Here is a 22536-nt window from a genome sequence, read left to right on the forward strand (position 1 = left end):
CGTGTGAATGCCCTCTTAATTTTATCACATATCTGCAAGTTGTTGTTTTTGGCAGTGACAGTTCTTTTACAGACCTCTGATAATGTGAGTTTTATGTACGTTAGGATGTTACTGCAGTTACTATGTTATAAATTGTGTTTGCTGTGTTTGATTGCTTGAGATTCTTATTGAGATCTTCTATTTCTCTGCAGTGCGTCTCCATGACAGTATTTCAGAAGAAGGTTTTCACTATCTTGTTTTTGACCTGTAAGTATATACTTAAAGGAAGCTTCTCCTGTCTCCTTGGTAATCTTCAGCTACATGGCTTGTGTAACAAGCAGACTGGTGACATCTGCACATATTAATTGCTTTTTCGCCATTTTTTTTTTTTCCCCTCTTGCAACTTTACAAGTAGAGATGTTTGTTGCCGTCTGTTTTGCTTACTACAATATGGACAATAAATTATCCATGTAGAGAATGTCAACTATTTATCTACAAAGAAAAAACCCAACCAGGAACCTGTATCATAGCTTTTTGGAAGATTGTATTTTTTGAAATATTAAAAATTTCAAACATATTGCTTCATTACTCTTCATGCTTAAGGCCTCATGTGCACCACTGTAGTTTGGGTCCACATCCGATCATTTTTTTGCAGATCAGATGCAAACCCATTCATTCTATTCAACCTCAACCCATTCTTGCCACGATCCAGCAATTTTTTTTTTATAATAATAAAAAAAAATGTCCTATTCTTGTCCGTGTTACAGGTAAGGATAGGACATTTCTATAGAAATGAGAAAGAAAAGGGTGGCATGCACACAGTCAGGATCCTTACACCGCAAAATGGACACAGTCGTTTGCATGAGGTGTAAAGAGGACCTGTCACTGCTCCTGACATGTCTGTTTTACTAAATAATTGTATTCCGCATGAAAAGACAATTCTAGAACATCTATTTTTCGCACTCCGTGCTTTGCTATTCTTCTATAATTCCTATTAGAATTTAACAGAATAATTGACATCTGGGTGTTACCAGTGAGGCATGTGTTCCTGGCTATGGAAGACTGTGCAGAGAAAGGGAATAGTAACACCCAGTGGGGGATAGATCCATAAACGCCTAATAGGAATAGTAGAGGAACAGCATAGCAGACAGTTATAAGAAAAGATGTCCGAGAATTGATATCTCAGATAATGCAATGAGTTACTAAAACAAACATGTCAGGATAGCTGACAGGTCCTGTTTAAAGGGAACCTGTCACTGTGATTTTGGGTATAGAGCTGAGGACATGGGTTGCTAGATGTCTGCTAGCACATCAGCAATACCCAGTCCCTATAGCTCTGTGTGCTTTTATTGTGTAAAAAACCCGATTTGATACATATGCAAATTAACCTGAGATGAGTCCAGAGTGAAGGAGCCCAGCACCACCCCGCATCCTCAGAATCTCCTCCTTGCTCCCCGACGTCAGAAAGCTAGAGTGCCGTAATCTCGCAATGTGCGAGCTAGCGCATGCGCAGTGTCGTCATAGTGTTCCTTCCCTGTGCTGGCATCAGCCTGAGTGAAGTTACTGCGCATTGCGAGATTACGGCACTCTAGCTTTGTGACATCTGGGAGCAAGGAGGAGATTCTGAGGATACGGGGCGCTGCTGGGCTCCTTCACGCTGGACTCATCTCAGGGACAGGACTCATCTCCGGTTTATTTGCATATCTATCAAATCGTTTTTTTTACACAATAAAAGCACACAGAGCTATGGGGACTGGGTATTGCGGATGTGCTAGCAGCCATCTAGCAACCCATGTCCTCAGCTCTATGCACAAAATCCCGGTGACAGGTTCCCTTTAAAGAGTATTGCTCAGAAGGATTGCATAGGTGGGACTATCTGTGTCTTTTCGTGTGCCCACTTGGAGCTGAATGATGATTTATTTAGTTTATATAGTTTTCATATCAGAGCCTCTGATATTGTGAGTGAGCTACCACAGCGATGCTCAACCTGCCGCCCTCCAGTTGTTGTAAAACTCCCACCATGCCCTGCTGTAGGCTGATAGCTGTAGACTGTCTAGGCATGCTGGGAGTTGTAGTTTTGCAACAGCTGGAGGGCTGCAGGTTCCGCATTCCTGAGCTAGCATAATGGAGAATAGCGGATGCCCCCTTTACCATTGCTCTATATTCTGCCTATAGTACAGTAGGTACGGACTGGTACCTGTTCTTGTTAATGGATTGCAGGGAAATCCTGGGTGAGTTCCTTCTGTTTTTCTGTATTATTGATTTGTTTGCTTAGGCCAGTTTCACTCCAGCACTTAATATCTGGCAAGCTTTTTCGGCAGGGGGAAGCTGTTGGCAGTTTTGACCATGCTGTGCTGTTAATAACAGTAGGTAGTGTTTGAAAAGAACAGTACAAACAGGCTTTTATCATCATGAGTAGTGTGAATATGACATTTTATTCTGCCAGGTTCTTTTCCTTTGGTGAAAAGGAGGTAGAGCTTTACTGGAAAGTGCCCTCTGTTCTCTGCACTGTGCTGCGTCTCGGACCATCCCCTCTATTGAGTGACCGCTGTAGTGGTCTCCTGGCTGGAACACTGCAGCTGTCACTCAAAGCAGAGACGAGGGACTGTGAAGTAGTTCAATGCAGAAAGCACTTTGCTATGAACCTCTGCCTCCATTTTACTTAGACTAGATGCACATACACGTTAAAACTATCTGGCAGGCTGTTCTGGAAGGTCAGGGTTCATTGTTTCCTGTATACCCCTGATTATGATGGGATCTGGCATTAATACCGGGATTCAGCCTGACAACAACCAGCGCTTAAACGGGTAACAATTCTGGAGCATCTATTCTTATTCTATGTTGTACCATTCCTTTATTATTTCTTTTAGAAGTTCTGAATGCATTACTAGCAGTTTTGCAAAGAAGGTCCAGATGGGTGTTACCAGTTGGGGATGTGTCCCTGCACAGATAGCAATTAATTCATAACCTACAGTGGGGATAATAAAGGAAAGGCACAACATAGAGCCATGAGAATAGATGCTCCAGGATTGTTATTACACGGGGAGTGCAAGTACTTACTAAAACTGACATGTCAGGAGAGGTGACAGGCCCTTCTTAAATGGGTTGTCTGGGTTTTACATATTGATGACCTATACTAAGAATATGAAATCTCAATTTGAGATTGCTGCCCCCCAGCAGCCCTCCTTCTCCTGGCACCACGATCACTCAGCTGTTTTGAGGTGCTCACTGGAGCTCTAGGGAGGACTCCTCGTAGCTTACCAAGCACAATGCGGTACTTTTTATAGCAGCTGTGCTTGGTACGGGGCTGAGCATGCGAGCGATTAATGTGACGTCACATGGCCTAGGAAGAGGCCTAAACAGTCACTGCCTCTTCATACAGCTGATCGGTGGGGTTCCTAGAAGTTGGACCCCCGCTGATCTGATCTGATAAACCCTTTTATCTGCAATGACAGAACATATATGGATGCATAGATTGTCATTCGTTTCATGCTGAAACTTGTCTCTTATCAGGGATAATGTGGTCTGAATCTGACTCCTGATACGTCTAGTGATAGTCCTATCAGGAAACACCTTTCACATTTTCAGCTAAGGTGTGGTTAATTCTCCTATCCATACGTGTAATGGGGGATGCATTATGTTTGTGTGTCTTCAGGGAAATGGTAAGGGTCCCTCCTGGGTAGTTAATGCCTACACTGAGTCACCACGTCTGTTATCAGCCAGTTTGCAGTTCCGGAGAGTTGCTTTTAACGCAGCGCCAATTGACCCTTCATGGCTTGCTCTTGTCGAGAGGGAATGCTCTGCCACAGGCTTCCCTTAGGCTTTCAGCTTTGCTGTTGGATGTTTGATTATATTTATTTATTTATTTTTTCACCCATTTCTCAGCAGTCTTTTTCTATCTTTATCTCTCAGGGTCACAGGCGGAGAGCTGTTTGAAGACATTGTAGCAAGAGAATATTACAGTGAAGCAGATGCTAGGTGAGGATAAATCCGTCATGTTCTGCAGGCATGGGAACAATCGCTCAGTCGTTTCCATTGTTCCTACCTTTCAAGGGAAAACCTCTGACCTCAGAGACATGCCGTTGGAAAATAACCACTCTCTTCTCATTGTAACTACGTGTGTGTATGTGTAGCGGGGACATAAACAATCCTTTGAGGAATGAGAGTCAGTGGAAAGTCTGTCTGCACTCAGACTATAAGCTATTTTTCCTTCGCACTATGATAAAGTTGTAGATAATTTATCAGAATACAGTAGCTGACATTATTTTATTAAAGGGTTAAAATAATGAAAACAGAAGCAAATGTAAAAACCCAATACTTACCACGTCAATCCAATGCAAAAAGCTCTAGCAGTGCCCTAGTCTTTCTTTACAAGAGACCAGCGCATGACCGCTGCAGGCAATCAGAGTTTTCAGTGGTCAATTGCTTTAACTAATGGTTTCATGGCTCCTATTGCTGAGTGGTGGTGGCTGTATTAAGCCAAGTGACCACCAAGGGCACTCATTGGCTGCTGTAGTATGGCATGTGACCCCCAAGGGCACTAATTGACTGCAGTAGTATGGCATGTGACCACCGAAGGCACCGATTGGTTGCAGTGGTATGGCATGTGACCATTTGGAAACAAAGACGAATGGGACCATCAGAGCTGCTGTAATGGATCGGCAGGGGGTTGGACATTTTCTGCGGTTTATTATTTTTTTTTAAGTGTGTTTAACCTCTTGAAACATTTTTAAGTGGAGGCACTTTAAGCATCAAAAGGCTATTCCCATCTTGGACATTGATGGCATTTCACTAGGATATACAATCAGGGTCACATAGGTGCAGGTCCCACCTCTAGAACCCACTCCTGTCTCCAGGAGCCCCCAAAGTGAAGAAAATGCAGCTATGGGAATGTTCACTGCTGTGGAAGTTCTAAAAATAGCTGAGCAGGCTATGGGCCCCGTAGCAGTAAGTGGAGAGGTGGTCGCGCTTGCGGTCAATAGACAGCAAGCTGCTCATGTGTGGTATGCCCTCCTTTACTTAGAGGGCCCTGTTCTGGAGATTGGAGTCAGTCCCAGAGGTAAGGAAACCCCTTTAAGTTAGGAAAATGGATGTAAATAATTGACTGAAATCCTTCCCTTTCGACGCAGAAGTGTTCTGATAACAAAATGAAAGATCATATTAGGGAATAATTGTTCAGTTATCTAGTACTTTTTTAAGATTAATATCTTTGTGTGCTAGAATATGCCATGATGCTAAAGCCTTATTCCCATTTATTCTTGCTAGAACCTATCATGACTTTATGATCATTGGGGGGTTCGACTTCTGGGCACACTAACTACCCCCCCCCCCCCCCCACACACACACACACACACACAAACAACTATTCTGAGAATGAAGGGGGCTTCAGATGGTAGTTTAGCGCATTAGAGCAGACTCCCTTTCTAAAAAATGAATATATAGCACTATAGTCAATATAGTGCAATATATTAGTTTTTTAGAATATTCGTCATTTTTTTTCATCTGAAGTCTTGATTCCTCCCTGCTTAAGTTGCTTGTGGGCCAATTAATGGCTCATTGGCCCACAAACAAGAAGCAGGGAGGAATCATGTTTTCAGATGGAAAAAAATTTAATTTCTAAAAAAAAACTAATATATAGCACTATATTCGAAATATTCGCAAATTCTCAAAGTTGTGTTATTCGCGATAAATATTCGTAATTCGAATATTCACTCTCAACACTACTCACTGTGTGTGGAAACTGCAGAAAAATTCCATTCAAGTGAAGCTGGGTCATGTTGCCTAACTTTTGCAGACAGCTGAATGAAAGCAGCATAGTTATGCAGTGATATATCTCTTCTCTATTACTATTACATAACTAGGTAGAATTTCCAGAAGCTGATAGAACTATCAAACAGCTGAAAAGAACTGAAGACATCCCAAGGACAAATTATTATAATTATTATTCATTGCTCTTTAAGTTTACTTTTCATTTACTTAAAGTTGTCGTTCATTTACTGGAGGTGCAGTGCACCCAGGGGCTGATGGGCTCCCTCACAATGAGATTGCCTGAGATGTCCAGATGCTATAGCGGCCTGGCGCCGTATGAAGGCTCCAAGGCCTGCCATAGAAAAGTTTCCATCAAGCCATGCCTGTGGCAGAGCTTGGTAAGAGCACGCGGATTCTCCCACAGACTGCAATGGTAAATCATTGCAATCTGTGGTAGAAGCAATCAGACAATCACATGGTGGACTAAAATAATAATAAAAAAATAAAAATAGGAAAAGCAAAAAGATAAAGGTATAAGATTTCTCCTTTCCCCATTTTACAAAAAAAACTATAAAAAATAAACATCATTGCAGCATTTGGTAATGCCTGAAATATTAAAAGGGACCTGTCACGTTGAACACTGTATTTGTGCTGAAGGCATCTTGTTACAGAGCAGGAATAGCTGAGCAGATTGATGTATAGTTTTGTGGAAAAAGATTCAGTAAAACTTGCATTTTATTTATTTATATTCCTGCTCATTCTGGGATTTGAAGTCAAGGAGGCGGTCCAATCAATGATTGACAGCCTTCTCTCTATGACTGTAACAGAGATGACTGTCAATCACTGATAGGACCGCCTCCTGGACTTCAAATCCCAGAATGAGCAGGAATTTCAATGATTGAAATACAAGTTATACTGAAACTTTTCCCATAAAACTATATATCAATCTGCTCAGCTCCTCCTGCTCTATAACATACTGTCTGCAGATTTATTTTGTATTTTCATGGTGACAGGTTCCCTTTAAGATATGTATTTATCCTGTATGGTGAACGGTGTAAAGGGAAAAATGGCGGGTTTGCCGTTTCTTGGTTGCTTTGCCTCCCAAAAAACATTATCTAAAAAGTGATCAAAAAGCCATGCAGCACCCAAAATAGTATCAATGAAAAATACAGATCAGCCAGTAAAAATTGAGCCCTTACACAGCTTGAAAAGTTTTGGGGGTCAGAGTATGGCAATGCAAAGAAAATATATAAAATCAGTACGAAAATGCAAGGAAAACTATATGGACTTGGTATTGCTTTAATCATACTCACCTGCAGAATGGAGTCTGCATGTCAGTTTTGCCATTTAAGGAAATGCTGTAAAAACAAACTGGCAGAATTGTGTGTTTGTTTTTTTTTCTCAATTTCCCTCCACTTTTTTTTCCAGCTTCCCACTACATGCATTATTAAATGGTGCCATTAGAACGCACATCTTGTTCTGCTATATGAACGGAAAAATAAAGCTATGGCTCCTGGAAGGCAGGAAGTAAAAAATGAAAATGAATAAATGGAAATTGGGGAAATTTAAATAAATAAATGGGGCAATGGGAAGTGGTTAAAATGTTCCTTATGCTACTTAATGTAATAAAATAAAAAAAATAAGCAATACTCATATAACAATACTCAAGTTTTTACCCCACCACTCCCAATGCTACAGCTCTGATCCTCTCCACCAGTATCTGTTAACATGAGGTAAGACCACTGAGGCTAGTGATGAACACTGTGGCCGCTTCATTCTCAGGATTTTGGGGGTCCCAGAAGTTGGACACTCACTGATCATAATCAGATGGCATTTCTAAAACCCTTAGGACGCTTTCAGGCGAGCAAGTGTCACGTTCCGAACTCGCAGCTCAGCACCCGTCCTGAACTCCCAGCATTGCCAGGGTCATATAGCATTATATTGATTTATGATGTTATGTAACCCTTTGAGGCCTGGAATGTATTGGATAACACTGACATAATGCTGTCTGTGTTATCCAATGCATTCCAGAACTGTAAGGGTTACGTAGCATCATAAATCAGTATAATGCTATGCGACCCCGCTGGAAGTTCAGGACGGGAGCTGCGCTGCGAGTCCAGAACGTGACACTCGCTCGACTGAAAGTGGCCTCAATCCATCGTAATAAAAACCCCTTTCTGTGAAAAGGACTACTGACATTGTGTGCAGACTCAGGCTCTCTGCTGAGAGAGTCAGGTCTTAAATGGGTATCTAACTTTGTAAATGAGGCTCAGTCATTGTGTAATTAGATCCTATTTGCTTACAAGATCTCTGTTTGCTTTCAAATGCATTAAAATATTTGAGTCTTCAACCAGAACAGATCCTAGGTATGCTCTTATCCAAGAGGTTGATTCATTTGACCTAGGCCTCATGTTTTGGTCTGCATCCGAGCCGCAGTTTTTGCGACTTGGATGTGGACCCATTCACTTCAATGGGGCCACAAAAGATGCGGACAGCGCTCCGTTCCGTGGTCCGAAAAAAAAAATATATAACCTGTCCTATTCTTGTTCGTTTTGCGGACAAGAATAGGCAGTTATATCAATGGCTATCCGTGCCGTTCCGCAAATTGCAGAACGCACACGGACACCTTCCATGTTTTGCGGATCCGCAATTTGTGGAACGCAAAACACACAACGGTCGTGTACATGAGGCCCTACACTGATAACTTGTGGCAAACTATCAGGACAGGAGAGAGATTTGTGCTGCTGATGGAGTTAGTTCACAACAGGCTTTGTAGATTGAGGACTGAGTATCGGTTAGTGCCCCAGAAACGACAATTTCATCCGCTGATAGCAAAAAGGGATTGATACTCAAAATATATACATCACAACTTTATTGTACGAAGATTTAGCTTCATTTGTAATAAATCTGAAAAGACCTTTAGATCTATGGGGTTCAATACCCTGCCTGCACAGTGGGCTTCATCACATATCAGATTTGCCTAATCAAATACATGATTACATCTTCTAAACTGTTGCAAGGAAATCCATGGTGCTGTATTCTCAAAACTGCTGCGCAGCTGGCAAGTGTTAATTTAGGGTTTGACTGCTGCAGATAATTACAAGCTGCTCATAGTATTCAGAATTGTGGATGCAAAAACGTTCTGCACACTTTGAAAAGTTGCTATGTCAACACTTGCCGTATAGAGTATACTTACTTGTAGGCAGGGGCGTAGCTATAGGGGATGCAGAGGTAGCAGTCGCTACCAGGCCCAGGAGCCTGAGGGGGCCCAAAGACCCTTGTGGTGCATAAGAAGACACCGGTATTATAGAAAGTGCATGCTGGTCAAGTTACACCTCTGGCTCAAGGGGGTGCCGTATCAGTTTTTGCCTCAGGCAGCACGAAGGCCTTGTGCTTCCTGTCCCTGGCCACAAAGCACTGAGGGAAGGGGGGCCGCAAGCTGAACTCTTGCACCAGGGCCCATGAGCCATTAGCTACGCCCCTGCTAGTAGGTATAGCATGGAGGTATAGCAATAAAGAACCTAGGAGGCAATTGCTTCAGGTGCCCTATGAAGGACTAAGGACGGGTGAGACACACATCAGCTAGGTTCAGCATGTCCTCCTTTAGCTCTAAAGGTGGCCATGTACCTATTGAACATATGTTTGCTCAGTCGACAGCTACCCTGTTCTTCCCCATGCACGTCAAGCTCTGCGTGTTCTCTGAATGGTAACAAGGGATTAAAGAGAACCTGTCACCATGAAAATGTGAATTAATTTGCAGGCAGTATGTTATAGAGCAGGAGGAGCTGAAAGATATATGAAGGAGCGTGGATATAAATGAGTAAATTACACATTTTACTGAATCTTTTCTCATAACACTATGTATCAATCTGCTCATCTCTTCCTGCTCTATAAGGGTACTTTCACACTTGCGTTTTTCTTTTCCGGCATAGAGTTCCGTCACAGGGGCTCTATACCGGAAAAGAACTGATCTGAATGGAGAGTAATCCGTTCAGTTTGCATCAGGATGTCTTCAGTTCAGTCGTTTTGACTGATCAGGCAAAAGAGAAAACCGCAGCATGCTACGGTTTTCTCTCCGGCGAAAAAAACTGAAGACTTGCCTGAATGCCGGATCCGGCATTTTTTCCCATAGGAATGTATTAGCGCCGGATCCGTCCTTCCGGGCCTGCGCATGCACAGACCGGTAAAAATGTCCAAGACGGATCCGTCTGTCCGCATGACAAGCGGAGAGACGGATCCGTCCTTGCAATGCATTTGTGAGACGAATCCGCATGAGGATCCGTCTCACAAATGCTTTCAGTCAGCAGCAGATCGGCGGATCCGGCGGCCAGTTCCGACGACTGAACTGCCTGCCGGATCACACTGCCGCAAGTGTGAAAGTAGCCTAACATGTCTTCAGCTCTAATACCATGTGCAATGTGACAGGTTCCCTTTAAGCTGCTGTCAGACACCTTTTGGTGGCGGTTTGTCTTTTGTGACAGCAAAAGGTTGGGTATGTTGAACTTTAACATGCTTAACCCATTTTCTCCCAACAACTGTCATCTGGGGAGTCAGCCCCCGTCACACATAAGATAGTTGTCTGGTTCTGCCAAAATCTGTAAGTTTAGACAACTTTGTTCATATGCGTATGGATACCTTAAAGGGGTTGTCCGAGATAATTAAATATATTGGACGACCCCTAAAAAGAAAAAAAAAAATACGCGCTCACCCACTCTCCTGTTACTTCTGCTACTAATTGTTTTCAATGGATATGGCACGTGACTGCAATATACAGCTGAGGACCTTGATTGGCTGAAACGGTGAGATGAGAATTCAACCATGTCACTGACTACTGTGATGTGTAATGATGTGCATGGATTTAGCACCTCGCCCCAATGTGTTTATTATTTTAACACATTGTAGGAGCTGTCTGAGATTTTTTTTTAAATGATGTTGGACAACCCCTTTATAGATTTATATAGCCTTATAGAATATAGCTTTGTAGCATGTATTTCTTTGTGGCCAGTGATCAAGGCAGAAGTGTGAAAAAAATGGTATATATTTTATTATCAGTACTGCAGTAGTGATGCTCCACAACCAATGTGATCGAAATCATGATTAGAACTTGCTGTTGGTTTATGGTAGGTTCACACTAGCGTTAGGGATTCCGTTATGGCTTTCCACTATAACATGGTTATAACGGAAAATAACGGAATCCATAAGATTGAAGGACGGATCCGTTCTTCTGCCCATAGACTTGCATTATGAGGGAATGCAGAATGGAAGCCTTTAAAAGGCTTCCTAATAGAAGTCTATGGGAATCAAAATAGATCCGTCTGGGTCCCGTTAGGACTTTGTTTTCCGTCTTGCATAACTGGACCCAGACGGATCCGTTATGCTTTCCCATAGACTTCTATTAGGACGGAGAGCCAACGGAATGCCTCTTAAAGGCTTCCGTTTTGCATTCTGTCTGGGCATTCCGTTATTTTCTGTTATAACCATGTTATAACGCAAAGCCATAACGAAATCCCTAACGGGTGTATTCACACAAGGCAGTAGTGTGCATTCTGGTTAAAATCTGTGCCATGAAAATGAAATGTGTTAAAAACTTTAAAAAACAGACATACGGCATAACTACTTGATTGTAATTGGACCAATGAAGTAATGTGGTACGTAAACAACTATATGTGTTGGTTATTGGAAGGTATCAGTTGGGAGATAAATGAAAATATGCACCCAGTTGAATATCCCTATTTATTTCATTCATTAAAAAAAATATAAAAAAAAGAAAAGAACACGGCACAGCTGCACATCTAACTAGAAAAGGCCATCGTGACCCAGTGATTGATGAAGCTGTAGGAGGTAGCTCAGATAGAAGAGACTGTGGGTGACATGTACTAATGCTACCAGTGGAGAATAGCCGTGTAGCTCCTGTACAGCCTGTGCTTTTTGATGAGCAGTGTGTGACGCAGAGGCCTTTGCATCTCATTTTACATCTCCAGATAATGCAACACAGGCTATCTAAACAATACATCATAGAGGTTTCATAAAATAAATCAGAGTCCAATTATGGTAATTTTATGATTTAGTAAAGAAGTAGTTGGTCATTATTGGTTTCATTACAGCACACTAAATAATAACCTGTAACTTGTGCTGAGAACAAAAATCCACCTGCTCAGCTCCTCCTGCTCTATAACATGCTGCCTGCAGCTTAGACCCCATGTTCCACTCGACAGATTCCCTTTAAAACAAGCATACTGCCTGGCAGGGTTTATTATGATGGCTACAATGAGTCCCTTCTCTCTCCAATTAGTATTACAGATGCATAGAAATTCTTATTTTTATTTATATGTAGATAAGATGCCTGGAACACCGAGGGGCTGGCCTAGGCCCTCGGTGCACCGCGTCACTTCCGCCTCTTTTGTCCCTCCCCCTCCCAGAATGACACTACTCCAGTACCTGACCTGAGATCTTGCACAACATGTGCCAGCGGCAGTACCATTAGCACATGTAGCGTGTAAATTTCAGAGTGGCGATAAACGCAAGGAGTCCTCAGTGCACCGACACACTGCAATATTTTTAGGGCCAGATGTTGGAGCATTGTGGATGCTTGGCCCTATCAATCTCAATGGGACGTGAAGAGCGAGCGATGGAGCTGAATCGGTGCTCCGAGGAGCTAGGCCAGCTTCTCAGTGCTCAGAGCATCTCAAATGTGTATAACTCAAAATAAGAATTTCTCTGCTTTGGTAACACTGATTGCAGAGGGAAAGGTCTCATTTTACTTAGCATGATCATCCCTGCCAGCCAGTATGCCAGGTTTAATAGGCCTGAACATGGTGACAGATGCTCCTTAAGAGAATGCAAGCTAAATGTCTGCCAGTGACTACATCGGTCTCATAACTAGTGCACGATGCCTTTCAGTAACAAGTAGGGAGGAAAGAACTGGGTGCAGTTATATATTTGTGTGAGTTTGCCATATGCTGAATTGCTGACATATTTCTAAGCATTGCATACATATTGACTGTGCCAATAAAATACCATCTGGAAGAAAAAGCAAAATGCGCCTTTGGCTGCCAGCTTGTTTTGTACATTGCATCCTGGGTTTAGATGTGGAGCTTCTTTACATTCTTTTTTATATAGACTTTGGTGGGTAAAAATAGCAGACATCGTAGATTACCTAAATATGCCAGGTTTTGCATCATTCCTTTAACAATGCTTGCTCTTGCCATAACATTCATATATCTTTATTTTATGCCGATGGATTGCTGAAGTGTTTTATTCTATTTATTTCTTATTGGTCATTTCTTAAAGGGGTTGTTAGGGATTTTAAAGGGAACCTGTCACCGGGATTTTGTGCATAGAGCTGAGGACATGGGTTGCTAGATGGCCGCTAGCACATCCGCAATATCCAGTCCCCATAGCTCTGTGTGCTTTTATTGTGTCAAAAAAACTATTCGCTACATATGCAAATTAACCTGAGATGAGTCCTGTATGTGAGATGAGTCAGGGACAGGACTTTAAGACTGTTGGCTAATAGCAGGAAATATATAGCATAAAAAACACCCCCTGTTAAATCCCCTGAAACTTCAGCACTCAGTCTTGACATCACAGACATCATTGCAACCAATCACCTGGCCCCAGTGGTGAACCATTCAAACAGACCACATGACTGCTTAGCCCTGTGATTGGCTGCAGCGATCACATGAGTCATTTACTTTACATCATTGCTGCAAAACCTGTCCAAACAACCTCAGCAGCGGTTCTGAAATTATCTATGGTTCTCAGATGCTCCTGGTTTAGGTTTTCAGCAGTTATATAGCGTGCATATTGACATGTCATATGTCATGAATGATCATATCCAACACATTTGGTGAATTGCCTGTACTGTTATTTCCGCGAATTGCTGCAGTTTGTAGTGCAGCTTTAAGGACGTTTGACTTTGATCGGTAGGGAGAAGTACATAGCCACTGTGTGCCTTAGGGGAGCTTTTACTTTTTAATATGGGTCATATGGTTGTTGAATAACTTAAGATTTAATAATTCAGAAATTGGTGTTGTGTTCGCCGAGGCCTCCTTTGTCTAATAATACATTTTGTGTAAAAATCATAAATCATTCAGTGTGAGAAGTTTACAACAATAGAGATGTTTGTGTAGGGTTTGATTACCGCGGATAATTACGACTTACGAGCTTATTGTTGTCAGAAGTGTGGAAACATGAAAAGTTACAAAAAGAAGTTATTTAAGCATCTTCTACTCTGTCTTCTAATTGTGCCTATGATTGAGATATTTTGATGTAGAAATAGCAACAGTCAATTAGTTAGGCTAATATGACCAGTTTTTCAGGTTTTGTGAGCTGCACGCTTTTCCCATCTTAAAGAGGTTGTCCATGATAAATAGTCTACATTTTTCAAACAAACTTCTGAATCTGAATACTTTTGTAATTGCATGGAATTAAAATTTTAGTATAGCCACAAAGTTATACAATAAAATGTATCTGTTTAGTGCCACCTGCTGGTTTTTTTTTTCTCACCCCTCTGTCCCCCTGACTGAGGTGATTGCACATGCTCCGTTCTGTCCTCCAACTGCCACCAGCCATATTTACTGTTAACACCTACCCCCCCCCCCCCCCCCCCCCGAACAAGGATACACCCCCTCAGCTGCCAGCCTGAATTTTTTGGGAGATTTCTGGTTCCATGTGGGTACAGGGCTGGTTCTTGCTTTGTTAGAAAGAGATTTTCATGTGTTGTTTGATATCTGATTTTCATTTTTTACATTAATAATGCAGTTTTGGAAGCAGAGGTCGCAATAACGCCTGTACAAGTGTCATTAACGCTTGTTAAAGGGGTTATCCCATCATAGACAATGGGGGCCTATCGCTAGGATATGCCCCCATTGTCTGATAGGGACCCGCACCTACAAGCAGAACGCAGCGGAGAAACTTGAGGAGGGCGCACTGCGCATGCGCAGCCGCCCTCCATTCATTTCTATGGAGCCGCCGAAAATAGCCGAGCGCTGGCTCGGCTATTTCCGTCGGCCCTATAGAAATGAATGGGAGCGTTGGCCGCGCATGCGCGGTGCGCTCCCATTCACTTCAATGGGAGAGGCGGGGAGCTGCGCCTGGTGGTGGACAGACCCCGGTGGGACCTGCACCTATCAGACAATAGGGGCATATACTAGCGATAGGCCCCCATTGTCTATGATGGGATAACCCCTTTAAGGCTGTTTTACTCTCTGAAAAACTACCAATACGCCTTAGATTTGTTTCCCCTACATTCAGCAGCACAAGGAACGGCACGGGCAGTGCAGCGATGCTGCCTGTGCCTGAAATAACCAATAGCAAAGCTCCTTACAGCAAGGAGCTTTGCTATTTGTTAGATTGAACGGCCGCCGGAGCGATATAGCACCCTGCAGCAGGGGGCAGGGGAAGCCGGCGGGAACAGAAAGGAGGAGGGGCTGGCTCCCAAGTCCCTTTTGTATGAGGAGAGCAGGGCCAACGCTGCGCCGGCAAACATGGCGTGGGGCTGAAGATGAATGGAGTGTTGGTCCACTGCAAGGTGAAAGTGCAGCAATGTAACCATATGTGTAATGTATGTAGTGCAGGGTGTGATCTGCACACATCTCACACTGATGTATGTAGCGTAGGGTGTGTGATGTATGTGCTGCAGTGTGTAGTAAATGCACAGCAGGCTACTATAGCCAAGTGATAAAGTGCAGGGAAGATCCGCCATATTGGACTGGACTTTATCACATAATTGCTTCATGTTATTTAGACCAGTAATGGTCCCCTGCATAAATACCCCCCTCTTAGGCCCCGTTCACACCACCACTATTTATTTCTGTTCTGCTCCGTTAGATGAGCAGAACAATGAAAATAATGAAAGTGTTTTGTCATATGTTTAACGTATACAAAAAAAACTGTATATTAACAGACTCCTCAGACAGATGCCATACTGTGGTATCAATCACCATAGAGTTCCATTGTAAAATAAATATAAAAAAAAGAAAAACATGCTAATGTATCTGTTTTTTTTTTTTTTGCAGGATGGGAAATCGTCTTCCTATCCTGCAAAGTCCAGGAAAAAAAATATACTGCACTGTTATGCAGTGTTATGTACCTAATGAAGGGGAACTACTCCCCGAAACGCGTTGTACTTCTGCAATAAATACGTTTCTATTTACTATTACTATCTGGACTGGATTCTTGCGCCCTGGGATATTTTATCTATTTAGATCTGTATCCTACCACTTCTTGGAGACTTCAGGGATCTCCGACAAGAAGTCATCGTTCCGCGGCTGCAGATCCACCAGTTAACCGAGACTCCATCGCAGTCATTGACAAGCTTTTACTAGAGTTGTGCCTACAAATAGCACAACCACAAAAGGTGAGCCCTGTACTGGAACCATTTATTTTATCTGTCTACCAACGGTATTACCCTATGGTGCGCCCTGCTTTGTTTTTAACAGCATAAAGTAAATCCTGTGGATCCATTCACCACTGAATGTAGGACAACGTGGACCAGAATTTTGGCCACAGGTTAAACAGGGTGTGGATGCTACCAGAAAGGCAAATGTACACAAAAACTATTACTTACATGTATATTGCAATAATATTTCAGTGCATAATTTTTATGGGATAACCCCTTTAAGGTAAAAATTAAAGTTAATGGCCATTACTGAGCACAATTTTTTTAAATCAAAATAAATTCTAAATTCTGTGCTGATTTTTGTGGGTTTTATACCTAATATCTTAGGTGAGCTAAGGTGATCAAGGCTTATTGATACACATTATGCATGGTGGTCTAGGGTGGTTATGGGCTAGTATCACATTTCTGAAAGTTTAGGCTGGTTATCACTTAATATTATTAAAGCATATGTTTATTATATTATTTTCGATACTATAGATGTTACTGATAGGAGTCTGTGGCATGGAATTTTAATGTAAAATCAGATCTCTGGTGTCAGACATCCAATGGGATCAAAATCTGTCCGCCTACACCCACCATTAGAGGGAGCTGACTGAATAGGCATTTGTACATTGAATATTCAGTGAGCTCCCTCTAATGGCAGCAGAAAGTATTTTAGCATTTAAAGGGGTTTCCAGGAGTTTGGAAATCTCTAAGGCCCAATAAGATTCTTAAAGTGTTTTTTTGTTTTTTTTTTTGTTTTTTTTTTGTTTTTTTTTGTTTCCCTCCCTGATCCCCCTAATGCACAGCAGAAGTCTTCCTAAATGACTGCCAATTTTGGGGCATGTTATAAGTTCTGAATTTAGCCTTGAAATACATTGCCCATATTCCTTAGCATATGCTCTAACAGTAGGTTTTTGTCCTACTTAATGCACCAGGTTGTCTGTGGATTGCACGCCCTCCTAGCTAGTAGCAATAGCTGCCCAGTAGACCTCGGGGCTCCCACACCCAATGTCTATGACTGCCATGCGCAGTGTGTGCCCTATATGCACTGTTGAGATGACCATGACATTGGTTATAACAACGCGTACACTGGGGAAGAAATAAACTAACAAATAAAGGTCCAGTACAGAAGGAAAGAAACAGTGTTGTGTGACTGGGTTCCAAATCTGTAAACTTTTATAAAAGTAGATTATGGATTTATTAAATAAAATAAAAATATTCCCAGAAAACTCTTTACTATGCGTGTTCTGGAAATTCAAACAGATGTTTTTGGTTACTGGGCAATCTACCGTTCCTCCCTAAATACATGATATAAAATGGTCCTCTTCCAGTTGTGCCTGCAGCTTTGTGACCAAAGTGAAGACCACTATCTTTTATGTAATCTCCATATTTTATGGTTGTGATTATTTGAACAGTATTCAAATAGTAGTAGCTTAAAAGCGGACCATTGAAATACCTGGAGAACTCAAGAATAGGACGCCGAATCTGTCCTCAAGACAGTTCTAAGAAAGTTGTGATGCAAGGATGGGAGAGTGAATTTGTCATTGTTGTCAGACTGCAAGGGTAATTTAAATCGGCATTTAGAAGGTTAGGTAATCTGTTCCCACAGCTAAATAATGATCACACTGCTATTAGGAGAGGACTGCCTGGAAGTCAGGGGATAAACGAGAAAATAGAATCATTTGCCTTTCTTTGAAATGTGTAGAGTTTGCACTATTCCTTTTAAAGTGAAATGTGTGAGCTTCTAAAGATTGGCACTTTTTTTTTTCATTTCCTGTTAGTTCCAGTCCCAAAGGCATGGAGATTCGGAACAGAGAAGTTGTTGTTTCTGCTACAAAGCTTGATTGATATGGTATCCACTGATAGGCTGTGTTTAACTGACAGGGACGTAGAAAAATAATAGAAGTGAGTTCCACTAAGGGAACATTCCCAAAACTAAGTTATGTGTGCCAGCGACAGAGACACTTGGAGACTTTGTCCATTTTTGGGCAAGATGTTTTCTACTAATCTAGCTTCTTTCAGTGCACTATATGGGTGGTATTTGGGGTCCTCATGCAGGGCCTTTCTGCTACGAAACTCTTCTGGGAAACATTGGTTACTTTATTTTCTTGCCAAAATGTATTGCAGATGCGTAACAGTCTTAAAAGGGAACTTTAGATTATTGCATAGTTCCTAGGAAGATTCTTGTATAGAATTTGTTTACCAGGTGACAGCTTTAAGCTTAGTGTGACCTACACGTCTTACATTGCCCAAGTAATTCACTTGATCTTTGTGCATCCTTGTATTGTATTTGTCTTACAAGTGAAGACATATGAAGACTAATTTTGCAATACATCGTGACAGCATATGGTAAAAATGATTGCCTAAAGGTGTTACTATTGTCATACATTAGATGTTATGGAAGTGGGTATGAAGGACATGATTTTTGGGCATGAAAGATTTGAGGAAATGTAAGGCAAGAAATGAGGTCTCCAGTGTCTCTGTCAAGGTTTGGTAATAATGGAAGCCTTCTAATTTCAAGGTGTGACCATTTACCCTTGGTGCATGGACAAAATTAAAATAATATGATTTTAAAATTAACATAAAAATAAGTCAACATACTCAGAATTAAGTAAAAGTCCAGGATTTTAAGTCAGCCCAGTGTCCAACCATTTTTTATTTATTCTTTTTTTATTTATTTTTTTATGGTCCTCTGTTTGAGGCAAAGGTACTCAAGATGCTTGTAATTTAGTTCAGTAAAAGGCCAAGTCCTCTTGGGGAGACAACTTCTGCTGATTATTTGGGCATTGCAGCAGCAGTTGTCAAAGCCACACCCCTTTAGTCAGAAGTCTTTGACAGTTGACTATAACTGCAGAGCACTGACTTTGAGTACATAGTATAAGTGGCAGCTGTATTGGGACGTTAAGTTCCTCTATTTAAACATTTTGTGAAAGTACAAGTTCCCAAGTTATTAAAATTTAATTTTTTTTTTTATTTTTTTTATTAGTATAACACAAGTCATACATTTGCCTACAATTAGGAAGTCCTTGTATGTTGGACACATTATTTTTGAAGGTTTTATCTCATGTAGACCCTTAAATGACCCTTGAATCTTCCTTAATGAAGGTTGATTGCTGGGAATGTATTGTATGTAGTATATAATTTATAGTACTGTGCAACAGTTTTAGAGTAAGAATGATGCTTTTAATAATGCTTTAAAAACCAGAGGCTTTAATAGTTTATCATCATTTATTAAAATGTAAAATGAATGAACAAAAGAGAAATTGAAATCAAATCAATATTTAGTGGTTGCGTTTAAACAGCATACATTTTTCCAGGTACACTTGCACACAGTTTGTGAAGGAACTTGACAGAGAGGCTTCTCAGATCCTTCTGTCTCTTCATGTAATCCCAGATAGAATTGATGATGTTGATATCAAGGCTCTGTGAGGGCTGTATAATCACTTCCAGGACTCCTTGTTCTTCTTTACATTGAAAATAGTTGTTAGTGACATTGGCTGTGTGTTTGGGCTTGTTGTCCTGCTGCTGAATAAATTTGGAGCCAATGAGATCCCTCTCTGACTGGAAGAAACCAGTGAGACTCAGGTTACACTCATGAACTGTTTGAAGTAGTCTTCTTGAAAGAATTGTGTTAAAAAAGTTCAACCTTCGTCATGGAAACAAGGTCAAGCAACTCTATCTATAAAACATATGATCTGGGGTGCAGAAAAAATAGCAGCAGGTGCACTGGGCTGATGTGTCAAAATGGGAAATAGTTACCTTTAACATAAGGCTGTTTGTTCTCTGAATGGCTAGCGGTACAGTAATGTGTGTCCTCAGGCAATAGTGAAGCATGTTGGAGGTTCCTTGCAGATTTGGGGCTGCGTTTCAGCAAATGGAGTTAGATAAGGATCTGCTTGTATTTCACCATTAATCCTGACCAAATATTCATCATGGAATCCCATTAGGGAGGTGTCTGGCTCTAGATTTATTCTACAGCTGGACAACGATCCCAAACATACAGCCAATGCCACTGAGAACCATCTTCAAGGAGTCCTAGAAGTGATGTTATAGCTCTCTGAGCCCTGACCCCAACATCATAAAGTCTCTCTGGGATTACATGAAGAGAAAGAAGGATTTGAGAAAGACTAAATCCACACATTTGTGGTTAGTTTTCCAAGATGTTTGGAACAACCTCCCGGCTGAGTTCCTTCAAAAACTGTGAGCATGTGTACCTAGAAGAATTGATGCTGTTTTGAAGGCAAAGGGTGGTTACAATTTATCTTGTTTTCACTTAGCATTTTGTTGATTTGTGAAAATATTTTTACTTTGCAACATTTTTTCCACAGCTGTATAAAACTTTTGCACCGTACTACTGAACATGTAATGTTTTTATGTATGAAAGTAATGATGGCCATTTGCAGCATGCATTTTATGTATGTAATTGGCAACCATTCTTTACAATTTTATTAGGTAGAGAGGACAACAAAGTTAAAGGGGTTCTGCACTTTCATTTCACTGATGATCTATCCTCTGGATAGATCAACAGCTTCTGATCGGCGGGGGTCCGACACACGGGACCCCCGCCGATCAGCTGTTTGAGAAGGCAGCTGCGCTCCAGGAGCGCCGCTGCCTTCTCACTGTTTACCGCCGGGCCGCCCGCCCACTGACGTCACGACTTGTATCAACTAGAGTGGGCGCGGCTAAACTCCATTCAAGTGAACAGAGCTTAGCCGCGCCCACTCTAGTTGATACAAGTCGTGACGTCAGAGGGCGGGCGGCCCGGCGGTAAACAGTGAGAAGGCAGCGGCGCTCCTGGAGCGCCGCTGCCTTCTCAAACAGCTGATCGGCGGGGGTCCCGGGTGTCGGACCCCTGCCGATCAGAAGCTGATGATCTATCCAAAGGATAGATCATCAGTGAAATGAAAGTGCAGAACCCCTTTAAGTAAGAAACTCCACAATTATAATATCGAGAATTAGGCAGAATACAACTTGCTCATATGTTTCTGTGTGTGTGATGGTATGACGCTTTAGATTTTTGGTTTGTGTGGTCGAGCATGGGCCATACTGATAGCCTCCAGTTGTTATATATGGGATATGGTACCCAGTCTTATAGTGTGTGGGCAACTGCAGGTGTCTAGTCTATGTAGAATGTAGCCATCCATCATATGTGGTCCTTAAAGGGAATCTTTCATCACCTTTGACCGTTTTTAACTGTATGACACTGTAGGTCTGCTGTAGCCATTTGTAAATATACCTTTATGTCCAGTTGTCTGTTCTCTATCCCCCACAAAACATGTTTTTATAAATATGCTAATTAGGTTGAAAAGAGCCCAAGGGGCTGTACTTTTCTGTGCTGGAGCCCAGCCAAGCTTAACAGCAGTGAGCCCAGTTCCTTCCTTCCTTCCTCTTCTTCTTGCCACCTTCTAGCTATGGTGACGTCCTCATGAAGCTGCTCCAAATCTCACGTAGGCACACGTTCCCTTTCTGTGTGTAACTGTGTGGTCTGTATTGTTCTGCTGCTAGTGGCTTTAGTAATTGAACTTCTCATGCACTTATGAGATTTGCATAAGATTTGGAGCTGCAGCATGGTGACATTTTATATTCTAGGAGGTGGAGAGAAGAAAATTATGGGAGAAACAGGGGTCACTGTTGATGGGCTCGACTGGGCTCAAGCCCCCTGGGATAAGTTTTTGGAGGGATAGTTCTGGAAATTGTTGTGGACATAAAGATACAGTCAGGTCCATAAATATTGGAACATCAACACATTTTTTTTGTCTCTATACACCACCACAATGGATTTGAAAAGAAACTAACAAGATGTGCTTTAACTGCAGACTGCCAGCTTTAATTTGAGGGTATCTACATCCAAATCAGGTGAACAGTGTAGGAATTACAACAGTTTGCATATGTGCCTCCTACTTGTTAAGGGACCAAAAGTATTGGGACATAAAATTCATAAATCAAACTTTCACTTTTTGATACTTGATTGCAAATCCTTTGAAGTCAATTACAGCCTGAAGTCTGGAACACATAGACATCACTAGATGCTGGGTTTCATCCCTGGTGATGCTCTGCCAGGCCTCTACTACAACTGTACAACTGCCCCCGTTCTTGGGGCATTTTCCCTTCAGTTTTGTCTTCAGCAAGTGAAATGCATGCTCAATCGGATTCAGGTCAGGTGATTCACTTGGCCATTGCATAACATTCCACTTCTTTCCCTTAAAAAACTCTTGGTTGCTTCTGCAGTATGCTTTGGGTCATTGTCCATCTGCACTGTGAAGCGCCGTCCAATGAGTTCTGAAGCATTTGGCTGAATATGAGCAGATAATATTGCCCGAAACACTTCAGAATTCATCCTGCTGCTTTTGTCAGCAGTCAAATCATCAATAAATACAAGAGAACCAGTTTCATTGGCAGCCATACATGCCCACGCCATGACACTA

The 22536-nt window shown here is 41.8% G+C and overlaps 1 protein-coding gene across 17 annotated transcripts in view; it reads left to right on the plus strand.

Moving 5' to 3' along the window:
• Positions 1–22536, plus strand: part of CAMK2G (calcium/calmodulin dependent protein kinase II gamma) — a 267692-nt gene that overhangs the window by 155545 nt on the left and 89611 nt on the right. For all 17 annotated transcript variants that reach the window (XM_044296195.1, XM_044296197.1, XM_044296196.1 and 14 more), the window contains exons 4-5: positions 192–246; positions 3892–3957. In XM_044296195.1, the coding sequence (XP_044152130.1) occupies positions 192–246; positions 3892–3957 (121 nt within the window). The remainder of the gene's footprint in view (positions 1–191; positions 247–3891; positions 3958–22536) is intronic.

Source organism: Bufo gargarizans, chromosome 6, assembly GCF_014858855.1.
Source record: "Bufo gargarizans isolate SCDJY-AF-19 chromosome 6, ASM1485885v1, whole genome shotgun sequence".
Classification (NCBI taxonomy): Eukaryota; Metazoa; Chordata; class Amphibia; order Anura; family Bufonidae; genus Bufo; species Bufo gargarizans.